This window comes from Cebus imitator, unplaced genomic scaffold (assembly GCF_001604975.1).
Source record: "Cebus imitator isolate Cc_AM_T3 unplaced genomic scaffold, Cebus_imitator-1.0 Scaffold77, whole genome shotgun sequence".
NCBI lineage: Eukaryota > Metazoa > Chordata > Mammalia > Primates > Cebidae > Cebus > Cebus imitator.
In genome coordinates, this window is record NW_016107392.1 from 4,618,830 (window position 1) to 4,639,417 (window position 20,588).

Consider the following 20,588-nt stretch of genomic DNA (forward strand, 5'->3'; position numbering starts at 1 on the left):
AATCATAAGGAAGAGAAAAATATTATTAAATGAAAGTGGATCATCATAAAGATCTTCATCCTTGTCATCTTCATGTTGAATAGGCTGAGGAGGAGAATGAGAAGGGATTGACTCTCTTTCTCCAGGTGGCAGAAGCAGAAGAAAATCATGTATAAGTAGACCTCCAAATTCAAATCCATGTTGTTCAATGGTCAACTATATTTATGTACCACAATTTTTTTCCCATCAGATAGCAAGAATAAGCAGTTAATGAAGGAAAAACCTGAGCAAGAGACCAAAGAACTCTGGGGATCAAGTCTTATGTTATTACATTAACATAACTGAGAAACTCATAGGCCTATAAGATAGAACACTCTATTCCAAAAGAACTAAACACAGATTTCTGCTTTTGAATATAACAGAATAGTCTGTAATAGACCAACACTCCCTCTCAAACTAGAAAATCTGTATTAAATTGGGAGAAAGCTCTTAAACTATAAGAGACTTTCTGAGGTAGCTAAGACTTCAAGGTGGCAAGGAACTCACTGAAGCGTATCTCGTTCTGTGCAGCTTTCCCTTTCAACGTTATGTCACCTATTTCTTTAATGGCGCAGGGCAAGGGGCTGAGAAGCCCAACAAGGACAGCCACTCAGAGGCAGAGAACAAGGAGGCAGAGAACTCAGCAAAACTTGGCAATTTCAAGGGAGTAGGGGGACAAAACTTGGTAAGACAAGCTAAGTCGTGAGGAGTCAAGATCCCACAGTGTAAGAAGGCACAGAAGAACAAATCTGACAGTACTGATTTTCCTCTTAACGGATTTGTCAGCTTTTAAACAGCACATGGCAAAAGGCAAAAAAGCCAGCAGAAAGCAATTAAAAAGGAAGAAGGAGCTTTTAAAACTCTCATCAATCTGGAGAGGAAAAAAGCTAGAGAAGCTCTAAAAATACCCAATCTCTTAACTGAGATCCCTAGCGGGCTACCAAGTTGGAGCAAATTACAGGTAGAACAAGTTTTATAAGGCTGAAAACCCAACCTCAAGTCAGCTCAGTACTTGACAGCTTCAGTGATCTCTATCTGCCTGCAAGAAGATGGGTGAACCTGAAGATGTATAAATCTATCTGGAGAAATGCATCATTATGGATACAAAATTTGTATCTAAAATTCTGCATATGATGTCTGGCACTCAATCAAAAAGTTGCCTAATAATAATTATTACTATTATGTTATTATCAACATTTAATAATATACAACATAATATGTAATTCAATATATAATTAGCATACATTAATATACAAATATATTAACTATTATTATTATTTGGCCTAACAAGATGCAAAACCAAAAGAAAAATGATGATGGAAATAGGCCTATAGGTAATCCAGATAGTGGAGTTTTCAGACACAGACTTTAAAGTAATTTGATTAATATGATAAAAAAAATAGGTAACAGATTTTTCACCTGAGAATTAGAATCTACCTTAAAAAGAGAGACAACCAAATAAAAATTCTAAAACTAAAAAGTACTATAACTAAAATTAAGAATAGATGGGTTAAAAAGCAGGTTGGACATAGTTAAATACAGAATAAGTGAACTGAAATATAGGCAAGTAAAAACTATACAGAATGAGTAAGAGGAGGAAAAAAAATTATAAAAATAACAGAAGAAAGCAGGAGACATACGGGAAATGATCGAAAGTATAATAAAGATTTAATTGGAGTTGCAGAAGAAAGGAGACAAAAATGGGGCAGAAACAGTATTTTTTAAAAGTCAAAATTTTTTCACAACTCATCAGTCAAACTACAAATTCAAGAGATGCCAGAAACTCCAGAGTACAAACAAAGAAAACCATTCTTAGATGCATCACTGAAAAGCTGTTTAAACTTAAAGAAAAAGAGAAAGACAAAGAGAAAGGCAAGTTAACAAGAAAGGCACATTACCTTACAAGAAGCAACAATAAGCCTGACAGCTGATTTTGCAACAAAAACAATGGAAGCTAGAAGACAATGAGCTGAGATCTTTAATGTGCTTCAAGAAAATAACAGCTAATAACACAGAATTCTACAGTCAGTTAATACATTCTTTAAGTATGAAAATAAATAAATTTCAAAACACGCAAAAACTGAGATTTCAGTACCACCAAACTCCTCAAAAGGAGTTCTTCAGACAGAGGAAAATTAATATCAGATGGAAGCATGTAAATACAAAAAGGAATAAAGAACAACGGAAAGGGCAAATATTAACTGTACAAAATAGTCTCTGGATTTAAATGTAGACTTGAAATGCATGACAATGATAACATAAAAGCAGGAGAGCGATAAATACCATTCAAAATCCTAATGAATATGCAACTCTTATGTACCACAGGAGTGCTTGTGGTAATCTAGTGTAACCACCAAAAAAATAGTAAAGAATATATAACTAACAAGCTAACAGAAAGGGAGGAATTAAATAATATTTTTTAAAACACTTGATTAATCCAAAAGAAGGCAACAATGGAGAGAAAATAAAATATAGAACCAGTAAGACAAACAGAAAACAATAAAATGATAGACATAAACCCCAATTTATCAATAATTATATTAAATGTTAATGAGCTAAATATACTTCAGATTTAATTAAAAACAGGCAAACAAAAATCTGTTTATTCTTAACAAGAAACAGACCTCAAATATAAAGCTACAGGAGCATTAAGAGCAAAAGGAGAGGGAAAGTTATACTATGCAAGCAAATAGTAGCCAAAATAAAGCAGGTGTAGCTATACTAAGCCTTTGAGGCAACAAACAAGAAGTGTTACTAGAGATAAAAAGGGACATGTTATAATGAAGAAGAGCCAATTTACTAGAAAGATTTAAGTTTGTATGTGCCTAGTAACATGACTTCAAAATACATAAAGCATATAGTTTAATTCTTTATAGAACTAAAAGGAGAAATATACAAATCCATAATCACAGTAAGATACATTCAACACTTAACCTCAAGACACCTCTCTCTGTGTAATGAATAGAAAAAAAGGCAAAAAAAAAAAAATTCAGTAAGGATAGAGAAGATTTGAACAACACAATAACAAAATTTACAAACTTTACCTTAATAAAGTACATAGAAGACAGTAGTTAACAGCAGAATACATAGTCTTTTCAAGGGTATATAAACATTTATAAAAATGCTGAGCCATAAAATAAGTATCAATAAAGGTCTGAAATCATTCAGAGTGTGTTCTCTAATCATAGTGAAATTATAAGAGAAAGATAACTAGCAAATCCCCAAATGTTCAGAAAGAAAGCAATATACTTGTTCAAAAAAACAAAAAACAAATAACTCACAGGTCAAAGAATAAGCCAAAATAAAATTTGAAAAACATTTTTATGTAAATGATAATGAACATGTAACATACCAAAACTTGTGGGACACAGCTAAAATGTGTTAAGAGGAAACCCTACAATGTTAGGCTATGTAATCTACAGCCTAGTTTTCCAATTATTATTAACTACCAATTCAAAATATAAGTTATGTTAGAGTACTTCAATCTAATTAGCTGCCATTTAACAACTTTTTTAAGGACAGATTTATATTAGACTACTTAAATTATTACTAGGTAATGACTATAAATAATATTTCCTTTCTCTTTGTATACTTTTTTAAACATTGATTAATCTTAATAAGTAACATTTCATCATAAGCAAAACCCATTAAAACAAACAATATTTGTTTATCTATAGTATAAATATATATATATTGTAGTCTATAGAATGTTACTTTGACTTCATGGGTTTTTACAAATATTCATAACCAAGTCATGAAGTTCTCATTAAACAACAAAAAAAATTTTCTAAGAGAAACATCTCCACAATGTGCAAAGATGATAAAAAATATTTTCTTCAAAAGTCCTTCATATTAATAGATTTTAATACTGCTGGACTTCTCAGAGCTTTATCTGACCACCCCTTAATAAGCAACAATCTACAGAGCCAGCCATTCACAAAACAAGCCCTGGGAAATCCAGAAGTAGAGAAGATATCTGGATCAATTATCCTAAGATTGAACCTATAAAGATCTAGCAATTTTATAAATATTCCACTCTATGGTCCCTCATCAGAAATTTCTGACAAATGACATAAACAAACAATAATCAGGGAGCTCTAAATTCTCAACTGTTTATTCTTTGAAACATACATATTAAAATGTCTATAAATAGCTGTATCTCTAAAATTACAGTCTAGGAAATCTCTCATATTTCCAAAAACGATTTCTGAATGACTGAAATACAGCAAACTCATTGCCACAAGTGGCTGAAATGTATCTTACCTACATATAAAACATCACAAAGGCCAAAAATCATTCATCAAAAACCTATTTAAATATTTACGTAAAAGTTATGCAAATAAAACTATTTGCCCAACTGCTCCAAAAATTCTACATAAAGCTGGCAACATTTTATCCAGATAAAAAATATTTCTACACAAGAAGCTGACGCCCATGAAAGAATCATAACTTGCCAAAAGTCACAAATATCTAATTCTAGGAATTAGCTATAAAGACAAATTCTCATCCTGCGTCTATCTCATATATTTCTTCCATCCTGAGTGTTTTTATTTTTCTGAAGTTCTAACAATCCCAGACTAAAAAACACAGAACCTTCAGTGGCCAGTAAGGTTCCCAAGCAAGGTCAGTGTCCTTAAATCTCAGTTTAAAGTAGGGAAAGAAAAGTAAGAAAAGAAAGGGATAATAGTCTCCAGTCTCCTGGGAGTTGCATTCCTCCAAACTAGTGGTTCACAAATTGTACGTTGCAGGAGCCTACAGAATTATGATAACAACACCTCAAATCCATTTGTGCAACCATCTTTATCTGTACACCAAATACACAATAAATTTCATAAATATGTCCTGTTTTTCAATTATATGTAATTAACAAAAATCAAAATTCACTTAAAAGCTAAAATAAAGGGCTAGAGGAGGAAGAAAAAAAAGTTATCGGGAGTATTATCACTTCTGAATTATAAGCATTCTCCAGACATCTCGAACGACCTGTCTCTGATTTAAACATTTTTTTCTTCCAAATTACCAAGGATAATGCCAAAATGAACCCAGACTGCCCAGAGTGCTGTCTGTCTACACAGATAGAAGGAAATAAACTGATGTCTTTAATCCAGCAACTCAACATCTAGGGATTTATCACCAATGAGTTCAAAATTTTTTTCTGACCCGGGTGCAGTAGCTCACGCCTGAGCTACTTTGGGAAGCCGAGGCACATGAATCACCTGAGGTCAGGAGTTCAAGACCAGCCTGACCAACATAGAGCAACCCTGCCTCTACTAAAAATAAAAAAATTTAGCAGGGCGTGGTGGCACATGCCTGTAATCCTAGCTACCTGGCAGGCTAAGACAGGAGAATCGTTTGAACCTGGGAGGCAGAGGTTGCAATGAGCTGAGATGGTGCCACTGTACTCCAGCCTGGGTGACAGAGCCAGACTCCTTTTAAAAAAAAAAAATTGGCCAGGCATGGTAGCATGTGTCTATAGCTCCAGCTACATGCGAAACTGAGGCAGGAGGACTGCTTGAGCCCAGGAGGTCAAGGCCGCAGTGAACTATGATCATGCCATTGCACTCCAACATCAGTGACAGAGCAAGACCCTGTCCCTTAAAAAAAAAAAAAAAAGATAATATAGAAGAATACTTAATAGCATAAGCATTTATTATATGTTAAGGAGGAAAAAGCAAATACAGAACAGCAAACTGAGAACAATAGTAAATTGAAAAATATATAATATACTGCAAAAGATCTGGAATGATAAATAATATTTAAAGGGTGACTAGTAATCTTTAGGTAGTGATATCAAGGGTAACGTAAATTTTGTTTCTGTGGGTCTATATTTTGTAAATAATAAACAGAGCATTTTTTGCATCAAAATATATTTGCATATATAAATATATTAATAGATCATATAAAAAGTGTCTATTATCTATAAAACAGATTGAAATACATTTTACATATCCTTTTTTCTTTTTTTTCTTTTGTAGAGATGTGGTGTTGACAGGGTGTTATTTTTCTTTTATAGCGATGAAGAGAAAAGAATATATGGAAATTAATATTTTTTTACATAAAAATATACAAATATGCATATGCATTTTGTATAATAAAAATATATAAATATTTACATATATTTTTTATTTTGTAGAGATGGGGTATTACTACATTGCCCAGCCTGGTCTCAAATTCCTGGCCTCAAGTGATGGTCCTGCCTCAACCTCCCAAAGTACTAGGATTACAGGACTGAGCCACCATGCCCAGCCTACATTCATTTTTAAATGTGAATAGTTTTAAAAGGAGTTGAAATAAATTCACTTTCTATTCTAGCTGTCAAATCATAACATTTGTACTCTGAACCATGAATCTCATGTTGACACAAGGTACTATTTTAAGTACTATTTGATTTTAAGTAATAATAGGGAAAAGGTAAACACATTTAAAAATCCATCAAATTTTATCATCTAATTTGTCATTCAAAAACATGTAAACAACATAAAAATCATTTATACAAATGAAAATACCTAATATGCAAACAATACTTGCCAAGTTTCTCCCAGTTTTCATGAGTATATTAAAATCTTAAACATCAAGATAAAATATATTTTCCCTCTCTTGTTGTTCTAACCTTAGAGTACTTCTTATCTGTAATCTCAATTTGACATACGTACATGATAGCCATATGTAATTATGAGACAGCTTTCAGAAGTCAAAAGGCCCAAGGTGAGAACCGTATCTCCTACATTTTCTTCTTCCTCCTCCTCATTGTTTTTAGAAATGGGGTCCCACTGTGTTGCCCACGCTGGTCTCAAATTCCTGGCACACGTAATCCTCCTGCCTTGGCCTCCCAAAGTGCAGGGATTACAGGTATGAGCCACCCTGCCCTGCCCCTCCTACACTTTCAACGCTTAGACTTGGACAAGTTAATTTACCTCTCTGAATCTCACTTTTCCTAGCTGTAACAGAGAATAATATTTATCTCATATTTTTGTGAAGACTGAATCAAAGAACACATGCAAAGTGCTCAGTACAGTACCTGAAGAATAGAAGGTACTAAATAAATGGTGACTGTTAAGTCACAACGCAATAGTTTTTAAGTCAGAAAACCTGTCAAGGGTCTGGAAAACTATATGACCCTGGGCAAGCTACTTACTCTGTATGGACCTCAGTTTCATCCTCTGCAAATTTTTTTTTATATATAATACCTATCTTACAGGTTTGTGCCAAGAATTAAACTGTATACAAAAAGCATCTTGCATACATTAGGTGCTCAATAAATTATAGCTAGCATCATTATTAGCTACAACAATAAACATCTGAGCACAGGGATTAGCAGTTTACAAAATACTTTTATGTGTAAGAGTATATGTAATTCTATGAATTACTTAAGTAAGTGTATTTAACTCTCAAATTAGGTGTAAATTTCAGAAAAAAAGTAAAATACAGGCAATCTCTTCTAAGCACACAAAAATAAAAGGCCATTTTGTTAGTCTCAAAGTAAAAACGTATTCCCTAAAACTGGATCTGCTTTAATTTTTTTTAATTTCAAACTCATTTCCCTTTTATTAAAGTACAGGTTACCATTACATGGCTTGGTACTCAATAAAGGAAAACTTGTTCAAATAAGATAATATTAACATATTATCTTATTTCCAGGTGACTGTTTACACTCAAGTAGCAATATCAATAAATCCTTGGGAAGCCAATCCATGGGGTTTACACTTTGTCAAGGCCCAGTTCCTCTGGAGTGGAGATTCCCAGTTCATGTAAAGCTGGTCTAAGTTCCTGGATGACATAGGGGTAGATTTCCTTATGAGGTCCTGCTTTGTCCTTAACAGCCTCTAGGATGCGAAATGTACTAGCAAAATCATTTTAACTGTCTGCATGCCGGCAAAGCAGCATCAATGATTTTAGGCTCTGGAACCAGATCATAGGTAACAAGTGTGTTACCTTTACGCAATTCCCAGGCATCTATATCTGGCTTGTTGAGGTATGTTACCCAGCGAGCATCAAACTCCTCATCTGTCTCATTTGACCCATGGGAATAATAGCGAACTAACTGGATAGCCACGGCGGGGCCGGGGGTCGGGCCCGGGCGGCTGCAGCCACAGCGCAGCGGCGGAGAGCGGCGCCCAGCACGACGGCGATGGCGGCCGGCAAGCAGAGGATGAAGAGAGAAGCCGGTGTGAGCTCGCGGGTGGCTCGCGAGCTGGCGGGGGCTGGACTCACGCCTGCTTTAACATTTTTAAGGTCCAAATAAATCAAAAAGAGTTGAAAGGGGAAATGTTTGTTTTTTTCTGCCCTGAAAGAAGGGGGAAAAAATTCTAAGTCCTTAGAAGGAAAATAAGAGATAAAATTGTTCAACTTTTTAAAAATGACTTCACATTTCTTTACACAACTAAAATGTGTCTTTAACACAAGAACTCTTTGAAAGCTCTGATCTCCTGTACTGCATCTACTTTGTGCAGAAGCAGTAAATCACTGTACTCAAAGACCAGACTGTGGAGGCTGACTACCTTGATTCAAATCCTGGCTCCAATCAGTTGTGTGACCTTAGGCAAGTTTTAACTTCTCCCTACCTGTTTCCAACATCTGGGAAATGGAGATTCCACTTGGGATTGCTGTAAGGATTAAATGAGTTGATACACTTAAAAATGTTCGTTCATAAGAGAGCCTAGCAAGTGGAGGGCGCATCACAAATGTTTACCATTTTTGTTACTGTTTTATTACTGCCACCTCAAAATGTTTAGATCTATGTCAACAAATTATTTGCCAATTTGTGGACAATTTCAACAAACGACTTCACCTAAAATGAGACTGTTTAAGAAGCACCTTAATGTGGCTTCCACTGCCAATAAAGATACATCAATTGCTGCTAGAAGGGATTTTAAGGCAAAGGTAAGTAAAGCCAATCCCTTTCTTACATACAGAGGAGTAATATCTTTGCTTGCTTATAGAAGTTCAGAGCCAAGAGTTTTATAATTTAGGCATGGCACATACCAACCCAGCAGACACAATATTCTCCAGCTTAAGCTCCATAATAATACTCACCTACAATCCTTCAAAGAAAAAAGCTCAGATTGCTCTAATACTTTATGCTTTAAATACAAACTATACTGCCAAACAAACAAACTATATTTGTAAACAGAATGTCATAAGGATTAAGATACAGTAAATGGAACTGTATGAAAGTCAAATAACTATTAAATACTATTTTATGTATGTGCTTGAGAAAATTGCAGCAATGTATTTCTCCAATCTCAAATTGCTGCTAACTCCAACACTAGTGTTCTGCCCACTGCAAACCAGGGACCAGAGTAACAAGACACAAAGTCAGATTAAAGTTGCCATCCCACTAAATCATTTCCTGCTGGAAATGTACTCTTTCTTAAAATGTCCATGCAACAGATAATGCAGATATTACATGTGTTATTCAAGAGGCCTACATCAACAGTTTAAGGAGTGACATCCTGGAAATAGACTAATTCAAGACCAGAAAAATGTCTCTACAGTTTGATCAAACAATGCCACACCAATTCCCAACTGTTCATAATCCTAGCCTGGGTATAGAAAAATGCTGAGTAACTTCACATTCAAGAACATGGTAACCTAAAATATCAGAAGTCAGGTACACAGGGCCACATTTCAACTGCAGCTGATGGCTGGAATGTTGACGTGGCTCACTCTAAAACTGAAAGTTGAGTTCCAGCATCAATCAGGGATATGGCCATGAATAATAGGCTACACCGGCCAAATCAAAACACCGGTCACTTGGCATCCTTCAGTGAGCCAGATCCTACTGAATGCTAAATCCTGACCTGGTGAATAAAAAGGGAGGCTGGCAGTCAAAACAGATTCTTCCAGTTGCAGTTCCATTTTGAGATTCCTCATTGATATAACTAGTGAAATCAAATTTGGATAAATGTGAAGAATTTCTCAAATATAGGTGGAAAACTTACTTGAGTATGCCTCACAGATCTAGTCACTTTTTTGTTTAGTAAGATAAAAATGTAGTATTCATTAATTTGTTTGTTCGTAAAATCGTTTCCAGCCTGTGAGATGATGGTTACAGGGACAACTGGCACTTTTCTTCAGGATCTGCACAGATCTGAAACCTTTACTAAGTCAGTTTCTCCACTACACGTAAAATTGGAGTTAGATCTGCTCCTCCTTTCAGAGGTAAGCCAAAGATATGTAAGATACTACGTAAGAGTATTTTCAGGATTTCAGAAGGAATTTGCTAGAGGAAAAAAGGATCTGCACAGATCTCAAACCTTTGCTAAGCCAGTTTCTCCACTAGCTTGTAAAACTGGGAGTTAGATCTGCTCCTCCTTTCAAAGATAAATCAAAGATAAATAAGATACTGTGTAAGAGTTTTTTCAGCATTTCAGAAGGAATTTGCTAAAGGAAAAAAAAGAAAAAAAAAAAAAAAACTAACAATGCAACTGAACTGTTTAACACCTAAATCGGGGATCACGAGAGCGGGTGTTGAAAATCAAATTCATTAAAGCCAGATTTTTCTGTTTGAGTTTCTGGATTGGGAAACTGGTTTGTGTCTATGCAAACCCATCTTCTAATGAGCCGTAACAGTGGAATTCTTCAGTAACGTCCCTCCTTCCCCCTCCCTATCTTTTTCAGAACTTCCAGGCATTAAAGACATCGTCTGCCAGCCCTACAACTTCTCCCCGGTTGCCGGGATTCAGAAGGATTCCATAACTTTTCAGCCTTCTGTGACTTTTAACGCTACTCTAGAGCTAACCACTTTTAATGACCCCACTCTGGAATACACTCCTCGTCTTTACACTTTGTCCCGGCAGCAATCGACTGAACTGTCCCCCAACGCCGGCCACCGCGGACGACCTCAGACCTTCGGAGTAGTTTCCCCGCGGGCCGGGCCCCGCAAGCTCCGATTCCTGCCCCACCTCCCTGAGCCGCCCGACCCGCAAGCCCTCCTCAACCTCAACCCCCAAATCCCAAGCGCAGCACCACTGGGCTTCCGGTTCTCCTGTGCGCGCCCCGGATCCGCCACACACTTCGCCCCTTCTCCCTGGGCTCGCTCCAGGGACCCTAACCCCTTCCGGAGCGGGGCCGAGCGGGGCCGAGCAACGCTCTCAGCAGCTGAACTAAGGCTCCCGAGGCCGCGCGTCCCCCTCAGCAGGCCCCGCCTGGGCCTTTCGGCTCAGCTGCCCTCCATGGCACCCCTGGCCCAGCCGTGCTGACGCGGAAGAGTGGGGCAGCACGAGCTCAGGGCCCGGCACTTACTCGGGAAGGTAGGTGGAGGAAAAGGAGCTCCACTTGTGTAGCGCGTAGGAGAGAAGCCGGCACTCGGGCGCCGCAGCGACAGCTCCGCCAGCCGCCATCTTGTCAGCACCGTAGCGGCCGCCACCGACCGCTGGCCGCGAACAGAAGGAGGGAGGGGGCGTGGCCTGCTCTTAAAGGGGCCGCCGCCCTCCCAGGCCGGCCGCGCTCCGTGCCCCCGCACCGTTACCCGGCCCCAGCGCGGGGCCAGGGTCTTATCTCAGGGTTTCCTACGTCGCTCGCTCCTTGACCGCTGAGCGACACTGGGGCTGAGGTGGGAGCGTTTTCCAGGCTTTTTTCTGGAGCTTGGAGGGGAATGGCGCAAAGGATTTTTCTTACAAGAAGAGATAAGGACAAGCCAAGATGATTACAAACAGAAACACGTTGTAGTTATGGAGCAGGAAGGGAGAATGAGAAGACCAAGTTGGAAAAGGGACGCCTGTGCGCCTTTGGAAGCCACCGCCCTCGCCAGTGTTTAAATCCTTTACGAAAACAACACTGAAGGGGGCTGGAGGGCAGTAGCTAACGTGCTCTTCTCCTGGAGTGGTCCTGGTTTTAAATGTCCCCGCCTTCCAGGGTCAGATGGAGACAGGAAAAGGAAATGGTCCTGTGTTCTCCTACCCTGTTTGGTTTTCAGTCTGTGATGCCCTTCATTGTAAACATATCTTGTGAGGCACGTCCTGCTAATCTTGTAGCATCGGGAATGACGTTCACCCACAGACCTGAAAAGTCCTTACAGAGTTAGGAGGCTGCGTCTCATCATCTTTCCAGTTGGCAAATCTGCCCACTTTGAACTGACAGAAATATGGCCTCAAAGTTCAGAGAAAGAGAAGTTCAGGAAAAAGACGATTCCTTCCTCACAGAGGGAACAGCAGCCCTGAAAACCATATGGGCATCACACCAGCTTATAACAAAAAGAGCACTTGGTCTAAATATCTGGCAGCTTTAGATAAGGTTCCCATTAAGTACCTGTTTGTCGTAGTTATGCATATTTTTTCCTTGGCTTAGCCACTGCAGTTACCAAACTATATGTTGCTTATTGTCCAAGAGGTTGGACTTCTGAAAACCTGAACGGTATCGTCATCTCCACCTGAAGAGTGGAAACATTTAAGCAAAGAGTTTCTCGGGAAATGACCAAGTGAGTCAAAACACCTCAATAATTGTATTCTCTTTCCATTGCAATCATTAACCTGCCGAAACTCCCTCCAGTCCTTTCCTGACTTCCTACTTCTATAGATGGAAATTTAATAGTGGCCTAAATGAGGATATCAGATCAGAAAAAGCCAAATGGAAAGGCCAGGCTGGGCACAGTGGCTCACACCTGTAATCTCAGCACCTTGGGAGGCCCAGGTGGGAGGATCACTGGAGCCCAGGAGTTTGAGACCAGACTGGGCAATGTAGCAAGACCCCCATCTCTAAAATAACAACAATAAAATAAGAAAGGCCACAAGTATGCTCACCTTTAAAATTACATGTGCTTGGCCAGGTGCGGTGGCTCACACCTGTAATCCTAGTACTTTCGGAGGCTGAGGCAAGTGGATCACCTGAGGTCAGGAGTTCGAGACCAGTGTGGCCAATATGGTGAAACCCCGTCTCCACTAAAAATACAAAAGTTAGCCGTGTGTGGTGACATACACCTGTAATCCTAGCTACTTGGAAGGCTGAGGCATAAGAATCACTTGAACCTAGGAGGCGGAGGTTGCAGCCAGGCAAGGTCACACACCTGCACTCCAGCCTGGGTGACAGAGTCAGACTCTGTCTCAGAAAAATAAATAAAATTACATGTGCTCTGTGTGTTGCAGCAGGTTGGAAAAGTATGGGTTCCTTGAGGGAACGCTGTAGCCCTCGTGACTTGGGTTGGGAGCTGCCACAGACAGTGGGAAAAGGACAAAGAATGTTAGCCCCAGAGATGATACACTGGTTATCTTTGGAGAAAAGAGACACTTTAAAGGAGAGGAATTAACTCGCTCCAATTCTTTTGGGCCCCAGGTTTTGTAACTCCATGTCTTACCTTAATGTAAGTCAAGCCCTGTTCTTTTCCAGACATAGTTCCTGAGCAATCTTTGTTAAAAACACGTATAAACTAATTCTTCTTAAGCTTAAATCCTATTGGTGTCTTTCAGTCCCCTTCTAAACTGTTTAACAGAGGACCTTATTAACCTGCCTTGATTTTTCTCTCCAGCTTCCCTTGTCCCCTCCCCCCATCTTTCTCCTTTGCACTTTGACATCTGCCCTCTAAACCAGTGCACTGAATTTGTTCCCATAGAGTCCATGTTCTTTCTAGCCTCCGGGGCTTATTCTAAGCCAGGCATGAAATATTCTTTCCTATACTTTACCTGGCTAATTCCAGCTCATCCTGTAGACTATTTTGTTCTGGAAGTTTTTTTGAGACAGGGTCTCACTCTGACTCTGTCCCCCAGGATAGAGTACAGTGGCATGAACATGGCTCATGGAGGCCTTGACCTCCTGGGTTTAAAGGATCATCCTGCCTCATCCTCCCATGTAGCTGGGGTCACAGACGCACATCGCTACACCAAGCTACTTTTTAAATTTTCTTGTAGACACAGAGTTTCACTGTGTTTTCCAGGCTGGTCTTGAACTCCTGGGCTCAAGTGATCCTCCTGCCTCGGCCCAGCCACCCAAAGTGCTGGGATTACAGGTGTGAGCCACTGCATCTGGCTGAAAATCTTTCTTCATCACCTGCTATGGGGTTAGGTGACATTTTTCTTCATTTTTTTTTTTTTTCCTATGCAAGCTAACACAGGATAGGTAACATTTTTTACATTTCTCTTGGCACTCTAAGTTTCCCTCTTTATCTTAGAACACATCACAATGTATTTTAATTTCCTCTTTATTTCTGATAGCTCCCATGAAGATAAGACTCATGCATATCTTGTTCACAGTTGTATCCTCAGTCCTGTTGATGTGTCTAGAAAATAGTAGATGTTCAGTAAATATTTATCAAAGAATGAATGAACAGTGCTAAAAGATAACTTGAATTAGCGACTTCTGAGTTGCAAAGGAAGAAGAATGCCAGCACTTCTCAGACTACAAACATGTATCCCTCAGGTATGATTGCTACTCAGAAGGTGAAGACCCAGGATAGCGTGGCTTTCCTGCATCACAAATTTTATAAATGGTAAAATAATTTAAAGCATTACTATGTTAACATAAATACAGATAGTTATGATACTGAGCTGAAAATTTTTTAAATGTTAAAAAAAGAACTTTATCTGAGAAATGCAAATCCTTTTAAATTATGAGGCCCAGAGAGGCATTAAAGTGAAACAGCTGTGAAATACACAGCTTTTGAGCCGTGTATTTGTCTCTTAAAACTGCTTACTATTGCCACAGAAGCTAAACAGTAACCTACTAATTAATGCTGCACCGGACATTATAACCCACATCCTGTAGTTTAATAATGTATAGCCAATCATAGCTTATTTTATTTTAAGGCCAATTATTGGTAAATAACTCAAGATCATCTTTCCCTTTAAAATCCACTTGTAAAAAACCTTTCTCTTTGAAAATCCACTTGTAACTGCTGCTACTCAGAGTGTATATTCAGGGCAACTCGAATCTATGTTCGGAGGGTTGCAGTCCTCAAGCTTGGCCCACGTAAACTCCCAACTTATATTAATTTTGCCTCAGCTTCTTCCTTATGGGTCAAACATCTGGAGTAAGTCAGCAGGATTCAGTGACTCCCCCAGCCACCTGGTGTTTCTCTCTGAAAGCAGCACTTGATAGCAGTGTGAACTCTCCTCATTCAGAAGTGCCTTCAGGTGTTTCAAGTGAGATTTCCTGAATTTGGACCTCCCACTCTTTGGTTGAAGGTCTACACTTTATTTGGGCTGTTTTTCAAACCCTCTCTTTTTTTTTTCAGAATGAGGGCTTCCTTCTCTGTCTTTGGACAGGAGATTTGGGTAAAGAGCTCTGCAGGGAACTGCCTTTTTTCCCCCTTTGTCTCACAGCAGAGGTGCAAGTCATAGCTTTTCTGCCTCTGCCTCAGAACCAGGGGTTTGGGTTAAGTTTTTTTCACCTCTGTCTCACAGCAGAGGTTCAAATGAAGGAACTGGCAGATGGTACCAGTGGTTTCATTTTAGATCGTATGCTTTTGAGATAGGAGCTGTCTTCTATTTCTTGAAATTCTGAATTTGCCTTTAATTTTGACCAATTCCTGTTAGTTCCTAACTAAAAAGTATACCCCTTTTGCTCTCCCAGATGGGCATAATATGAGGGTCTGGTCCCTTGTACCTTGAGGACTCTGCCATCTGACAATTACAGACAATCCAGTTGTCCTCACCCTTGAGGACTCTGCTGCCATCTGACAATTAGAGACAGTCCAAGACATGTCACACTTTGATCCTAAACACATTCCTGACTTTGGTCACTTTTGAAAAGTTTGTGAATTATGTGAAATCAATAATAAGAGTATTCAAAACCCAAACACTCTTTTTAGAAATACCAGCTGGAATTACATATATGATTTATGGGGTACTCTCTTGCAGCATCTGGGAAAGTGGACCCCTCTAACCTGGAATGATGATAGGCAACAATGACCAAAAATGGGGATCTTTTGAATATATCTTAAGTAATTTATTTGTGCATACCAATGGAAAGAGCTGGTTTTACAACCAGACGTATAAATAGGAGACTTACTTCCAATGGCACCTAAAAACTTTTAAAAGAAATCCTGAAAGAAAAAATCACCTTTATTCAAGAGGTAAACAAGGGGATATTTGAAACTATTTAAAAAGACTTAGAGGCTTTCTCCTTTTCATCCCCAGATCCTCCTTTTCCTTCCAGCCCTGTGATCTGAACTCATCTCTTTCTGCCTCTTCCTTGGCTTCCATACATCTCTTAGGCAGAGATTTTTTTTTTTTTTTTAAATCTCACAACACACACACTTCCTTCTCTCAGGGGAAATGAATTTAAATTTAGAGCAGAAGGAACAAACAGAACAGCAACAGAATGGGAATAAGACTGCTGAGACTATAAAAATACAGACCCAACAACATTTTTTCTAACCAGGCCTAGTGAATGACACTGTGATATGAAGGTCTGGTTTTATGTCCCCAACCAAATGTCATCTCGAATTGCAATCTCCATGTGTCATGGGAGAAGCCTAGTGGAAGGTGATTGGATCATGGGGACAGTTTCCTCCATGCTGTTCTCATGAGATCTGATGGTTTAAAAGTGTTTGGCAGTTACTTTTCTGGCTTTCTCTCTCCTGCTGCCTTGTGAAAAAGGTGCTTGCTTCTCCTTCACCTTACACTATGATTTTAAGTTTCCTGAGGCCTCCCCAGCCATGCGGAACTGTGAGTCAATTAAACCTCTTTGATTTATAAATTACTCAGTCTCGGTAGTTCTTTATAGCAGTGTGGGAATGAACTAATACACACTGATTTATTGACCCACTATCAGAAAGTACCCTTTAAATCTTATCATGTCTTTAAAATGCTAACCTTCAGGGAATTAGTGAAGCAGCATTCCAGATGAGGTCAGATCTAAAAAAAGTTAAAATCCTTAAATGCTTAAACTGCCTACTTTGAATTCCCTGCAAGATTTACCAAAAAACAAACACACAACAACAACAACAACAAAAAATGAAAACACTCTACCCTGTGGTATAATGGCTAGGATTTAGTGCTTTCACCACTGTAGCCTGGGCTCAATTCCTGGCCAGGGAGCTAGTCCCATTTGTTTTAAATTATTGTATGATTCTTGACCTTTTGGGATACTGTTTGTTGTTGAACCTTATCCCTTCCACGGACAACTTTTGATTTCCTGTCTTCATCCATTTGTGGGACATACAGAGCATTTGGGCCTTCATGAGTACCCAGCTAAGAAGCTAAGATCCTGGAAATCATGCCAGATAGCAATGTGAGTTGTACTTCACTTGTGGACAGTGAAACTTTCCATTCTTTGAGCTGTCTTTGGGGTGATTCTGGCTGTTGTGAGGACTGTGTTGTGCCTCCTTTGAAGATGCCCCATGCATCTTTGGTTAAGTCATAACCTTGACTGAGGCTTGTTGGTTTTGGTGAGTCATTTGGAAGGGTACCTTTGTTGTTGTTGTTGTTGTTGTTGTTGTTGTTTTAAATAAAAGTTCAAAAACCAGGAATAATAGCTATTTGTGCTGGCTAATACCTGATAATGAGAGATTTGAAAAGTTTTTGTTTTTTTAATTTTAAACTGTGGGATACATGTGCACAATGTGCAGGTTTGTTGCATAGGTAGACATGTGCCATGGTGGTATGCTGCACCTACCGTCATCTAGGTTTTAAGCCCCACATTCATTAGGTATTTGTCCTAATGCTCTCCCTCCCCTTGGCCCCACCCTGACTGGCTCCAGTGTGTGATATTCCCCTCTCTGTGTTCATGTATTCTCATTGTTCAACTCCCACTTATGAAGGAGGACATGTGGTGTTTGGTTTTCTGTTCCTGTGTTAGTTTGCTCAGAATGATGGCTTCTAGATACATCCATATCCCTGCAAAAGGACATGAACTCATCATTTTTTGTGGCTACATAGTATTCCATGGTGTATATGTGCCACATTTTCATTATCCAGTCTACCATTGATGGGTATTTGGGTTGGTTTCAAGTCTTTGCTATTGTAAATAGTGCTGCAGCAAACACATATGTCATGTGTCTTTATATCAGAATGAATTACAACCCTTTCGGTATATACCCAGTGATAAGGTTGCTGGGTCAAATGGTATTTATGGTTCTAGATCCTTGAGGAATCGCCACACTGTCTTCCACAGTAGCTGAACTAATGTACACTCCCACCAACAGTGTAAAAACATTCCTATTTCTTCACAGCATCACCAGCATCTGTTGTTTCCTAACTTTTTAATAACTGCCATTCTAACTGGCATGAGATAGCATCTCATTGTGGTTTTTATTTGCATTTCTCTAATGACCAGTGATGATGAGCTTTTTTTATAGGCTGTTGGCCACATAAATGTCTTCTTTTAGAAGTGTCTGTTCCTATCCTTTGCCCACTTTTTGATGGGGTTGTTTTTTTCTTGTAAATTTGTTTAAGTTTCTTGTAGATTCTGGATATTAGAACTTTGACACATGGGTAGATTGCAAAATTTTTTTCCCATTCTGTAGGTTGCCTGTTCACTCTGATGATAGTTTCTTTCACTGTGCAGAAACTCTTTAATTAGATCCCATTTGTCAATTTTTGCTTTTGTTGCCATTGCTTTGGTGTTTTAGTCATGAATTCTTTGCCCATGCCTATGTCCTGAATGGTATTGCCTAGGTTTTCTTCTAGGGTTTTTATGGTTTTGGGTTTTACATTTAAATCTTTAATCCATCTTGAGTTAATTTTTATATAAGGTGTAAAGAAGGGATCCAGTTTTCCCAACACCGTTTATTAAATAGGGAATCCTTTCCCCATTGCTTGTTTTTGTCAGCTTTGTTGAAGATCAGATGGTTGTGGATGTGTAGTGTTCCATTGGCCTATGTATTTGTTTTGGTACCGGTACCATGCTGTTTTGGTTACTATAGCCTTGTAGTTTGAAGTCAGGTAGGATGATGCCTCCAGATTTGTTCTTCTTGCTTAGAATCGTCTTGGCTATACAGGTTCTTTTTTGTTTCCATATGAAATTTAAAGTAGTTTTTTTTCTAATTCAGTGAAGAAACTTAGTGATAGCTTAATGGGAATGGCATTGAATCTATAAATTACTTTGGGCAGTATGGCCATTTTCATGATACTAATTCTTCTTATCCATGAGCATGGAATTTTTTTTTCCATTTATTTGTGTCCTCTCATTTCGTTGAGCAATGGTTTGTAGTTCTCCTTGAAGAGATCCTTCACATCCCTTGTAAATTGTATTGCTATGTATTTTGTTCTCTTTGTAGCAATTGTGAATGGGAGTTCACTAATGATTTGGCTCTCTGCTTCTCTATTATTGGTGTATAAGAATCCTTGTGATTTTTGCCCATTGATTTTGTATCCTGAGACTTTGCTGAAGTTGCTTATCAGCTTAAGGAATTTGGGGGCTGAGATGATGGGGCTTTCTAAATATACAATCATGTCATCTGGAAACAGAGACAATTGGCTTCCTCTCTTCCTATTTGAATACCTTTTATTTCTTTCTCTTGCCTTATTGCCATAGTCAGAACTTCAAATAAGATGGTGAGAATAGGAGTTTAGTAGGAGTGGTAAGAGAGGGCATCCTTGTCTTGTGCCAGTTTTCAAAGGGAATGCTTCCAGCTTTTCCCCCTTCAGTATGATATTGGCTATGGGTTTGTCATAAATAGCTCTTACTTTGAGATATGTTCCATCAATATCTAGTTTGTTGAGAGTTTTTAGCATGAAGGTGTTGAATTTTATCAAAGGCTTTTTCTGCATCTATTGAGATAATCATATTTTTGTCATTGGCTCTGTTTATGTGATGGATTACGTTTATTTATTTGCATATGTTGAACAGCCTTGCATCCCAAGGATGAAGCTGACTTGGTCATGATGGATATGCTTTTTGATGTGCTGCTGGATTCAGTATCTCAGTATTTTATGGAGGATTTTCACACTGATGTTCATCAGGGGTATTGGCCTGAAATTTTCTTTTTTTGTTGTGTCTCTGCCAGATTTTGGTATCAGGAGGACATTGGCCTCATAAAATAAATTAGGAAGGAGTCCCTCTTTTTCTGTTGTTTGTAATAGTTTCAGAAGGAATGGTACCATCTCCTCTTTGTACCTCTGGTAGAATTTAGCTGTGGTTCTGTCTGGTCCTGGGCTTTTTTTGGTTGCTAGGCTATTAATTACTGCCTCCATTTCGGAACTTGTTATTGGTCTATTCAGGCATTTGACTTCTTCCTGGTTTAGTCTTGGGAGGGTGTATGTGTCCAGGAATTTATCCATTTCTTCTAGATTTTCTAGTTTATTTGTATCGAGGTGTTTATAGTATTCTCTGATGGTAGTATTCCATACTTCTGTGGGATCAGTGGTGATATCCCCTTTATCATTTTTTATTGTGTCTATTTGATTCTTCTCTCTTTTCTTCTTTGTTAGTCTAGCTAGGGGTCTATCTATTTTGTTAATTTTTTTCAAAAAACCACCTCCTGGATTCATTGATTTTTTTTTTTATCATCAAATCAAAATATCTCTTTATTTATTTTTTTCCCCCATTTATTTATTTTATTGCATTTTAGGTTTTGGGGTATATGTGAAGAACATGCAGAATTGTTGCATAGGAACACACATGGCAGTGTGATTTGCTGCCTTCTTCCCCATCACCTACATCAGGCATTTCTCCCCCTGCTATCTCTCCCCAGCCTC

At 38.7% G+C, this 20,588-nt stretch overlaps 1 protein-coding gene and 1 long non-coding RNA gene across 10 annotated transcripts in view; both read right to left on the bottom strand.

Moving 5' to 3' along the window:
- MKLN1 (muskelin 1) overlaps window positions 1–20,588 on the bottom strand; it is a 417,215-nt gene that overhangs the window by 181,063 nt on the left and 215,564 nt on the right. For 3 of the 9 annotated variants that reach the window (XM_017532631.1, XM_037739987.1, XM_037739983.1), the window contains exon 1: window positions 11,263–11,838. The exons of 5 other annotated variants lie outside the window; for them this stretch is intronic. In XM_017532631.1, coding sequence (XP_017388120.1) covers window positions 11,263–11,360 — 98 coding nt within the window. In that variant the 5' untranslated portion in view covers window positions 11,361–11,838. Of the gene's footprint in view, window positions 1–11,262; window positions 11,839–20,588 lie in introns of those variants that run through there. One more of the 9 variants, XM_017532636.2, reaches the window with a different exon arrangement.
- On the bottom strand, window positions 7,534–8,404 carry LOC108307296. Its single transcript, XR_001826491.2, has 2 exons — window positions 7,951–8,404; window positions 7,534–7,830 (listed from the first exon to the last, which is right to left on the bottom strand). It is a non-coding gene; the product is annotated as an uncharacterized LOC108307296 (long non-coding RNA).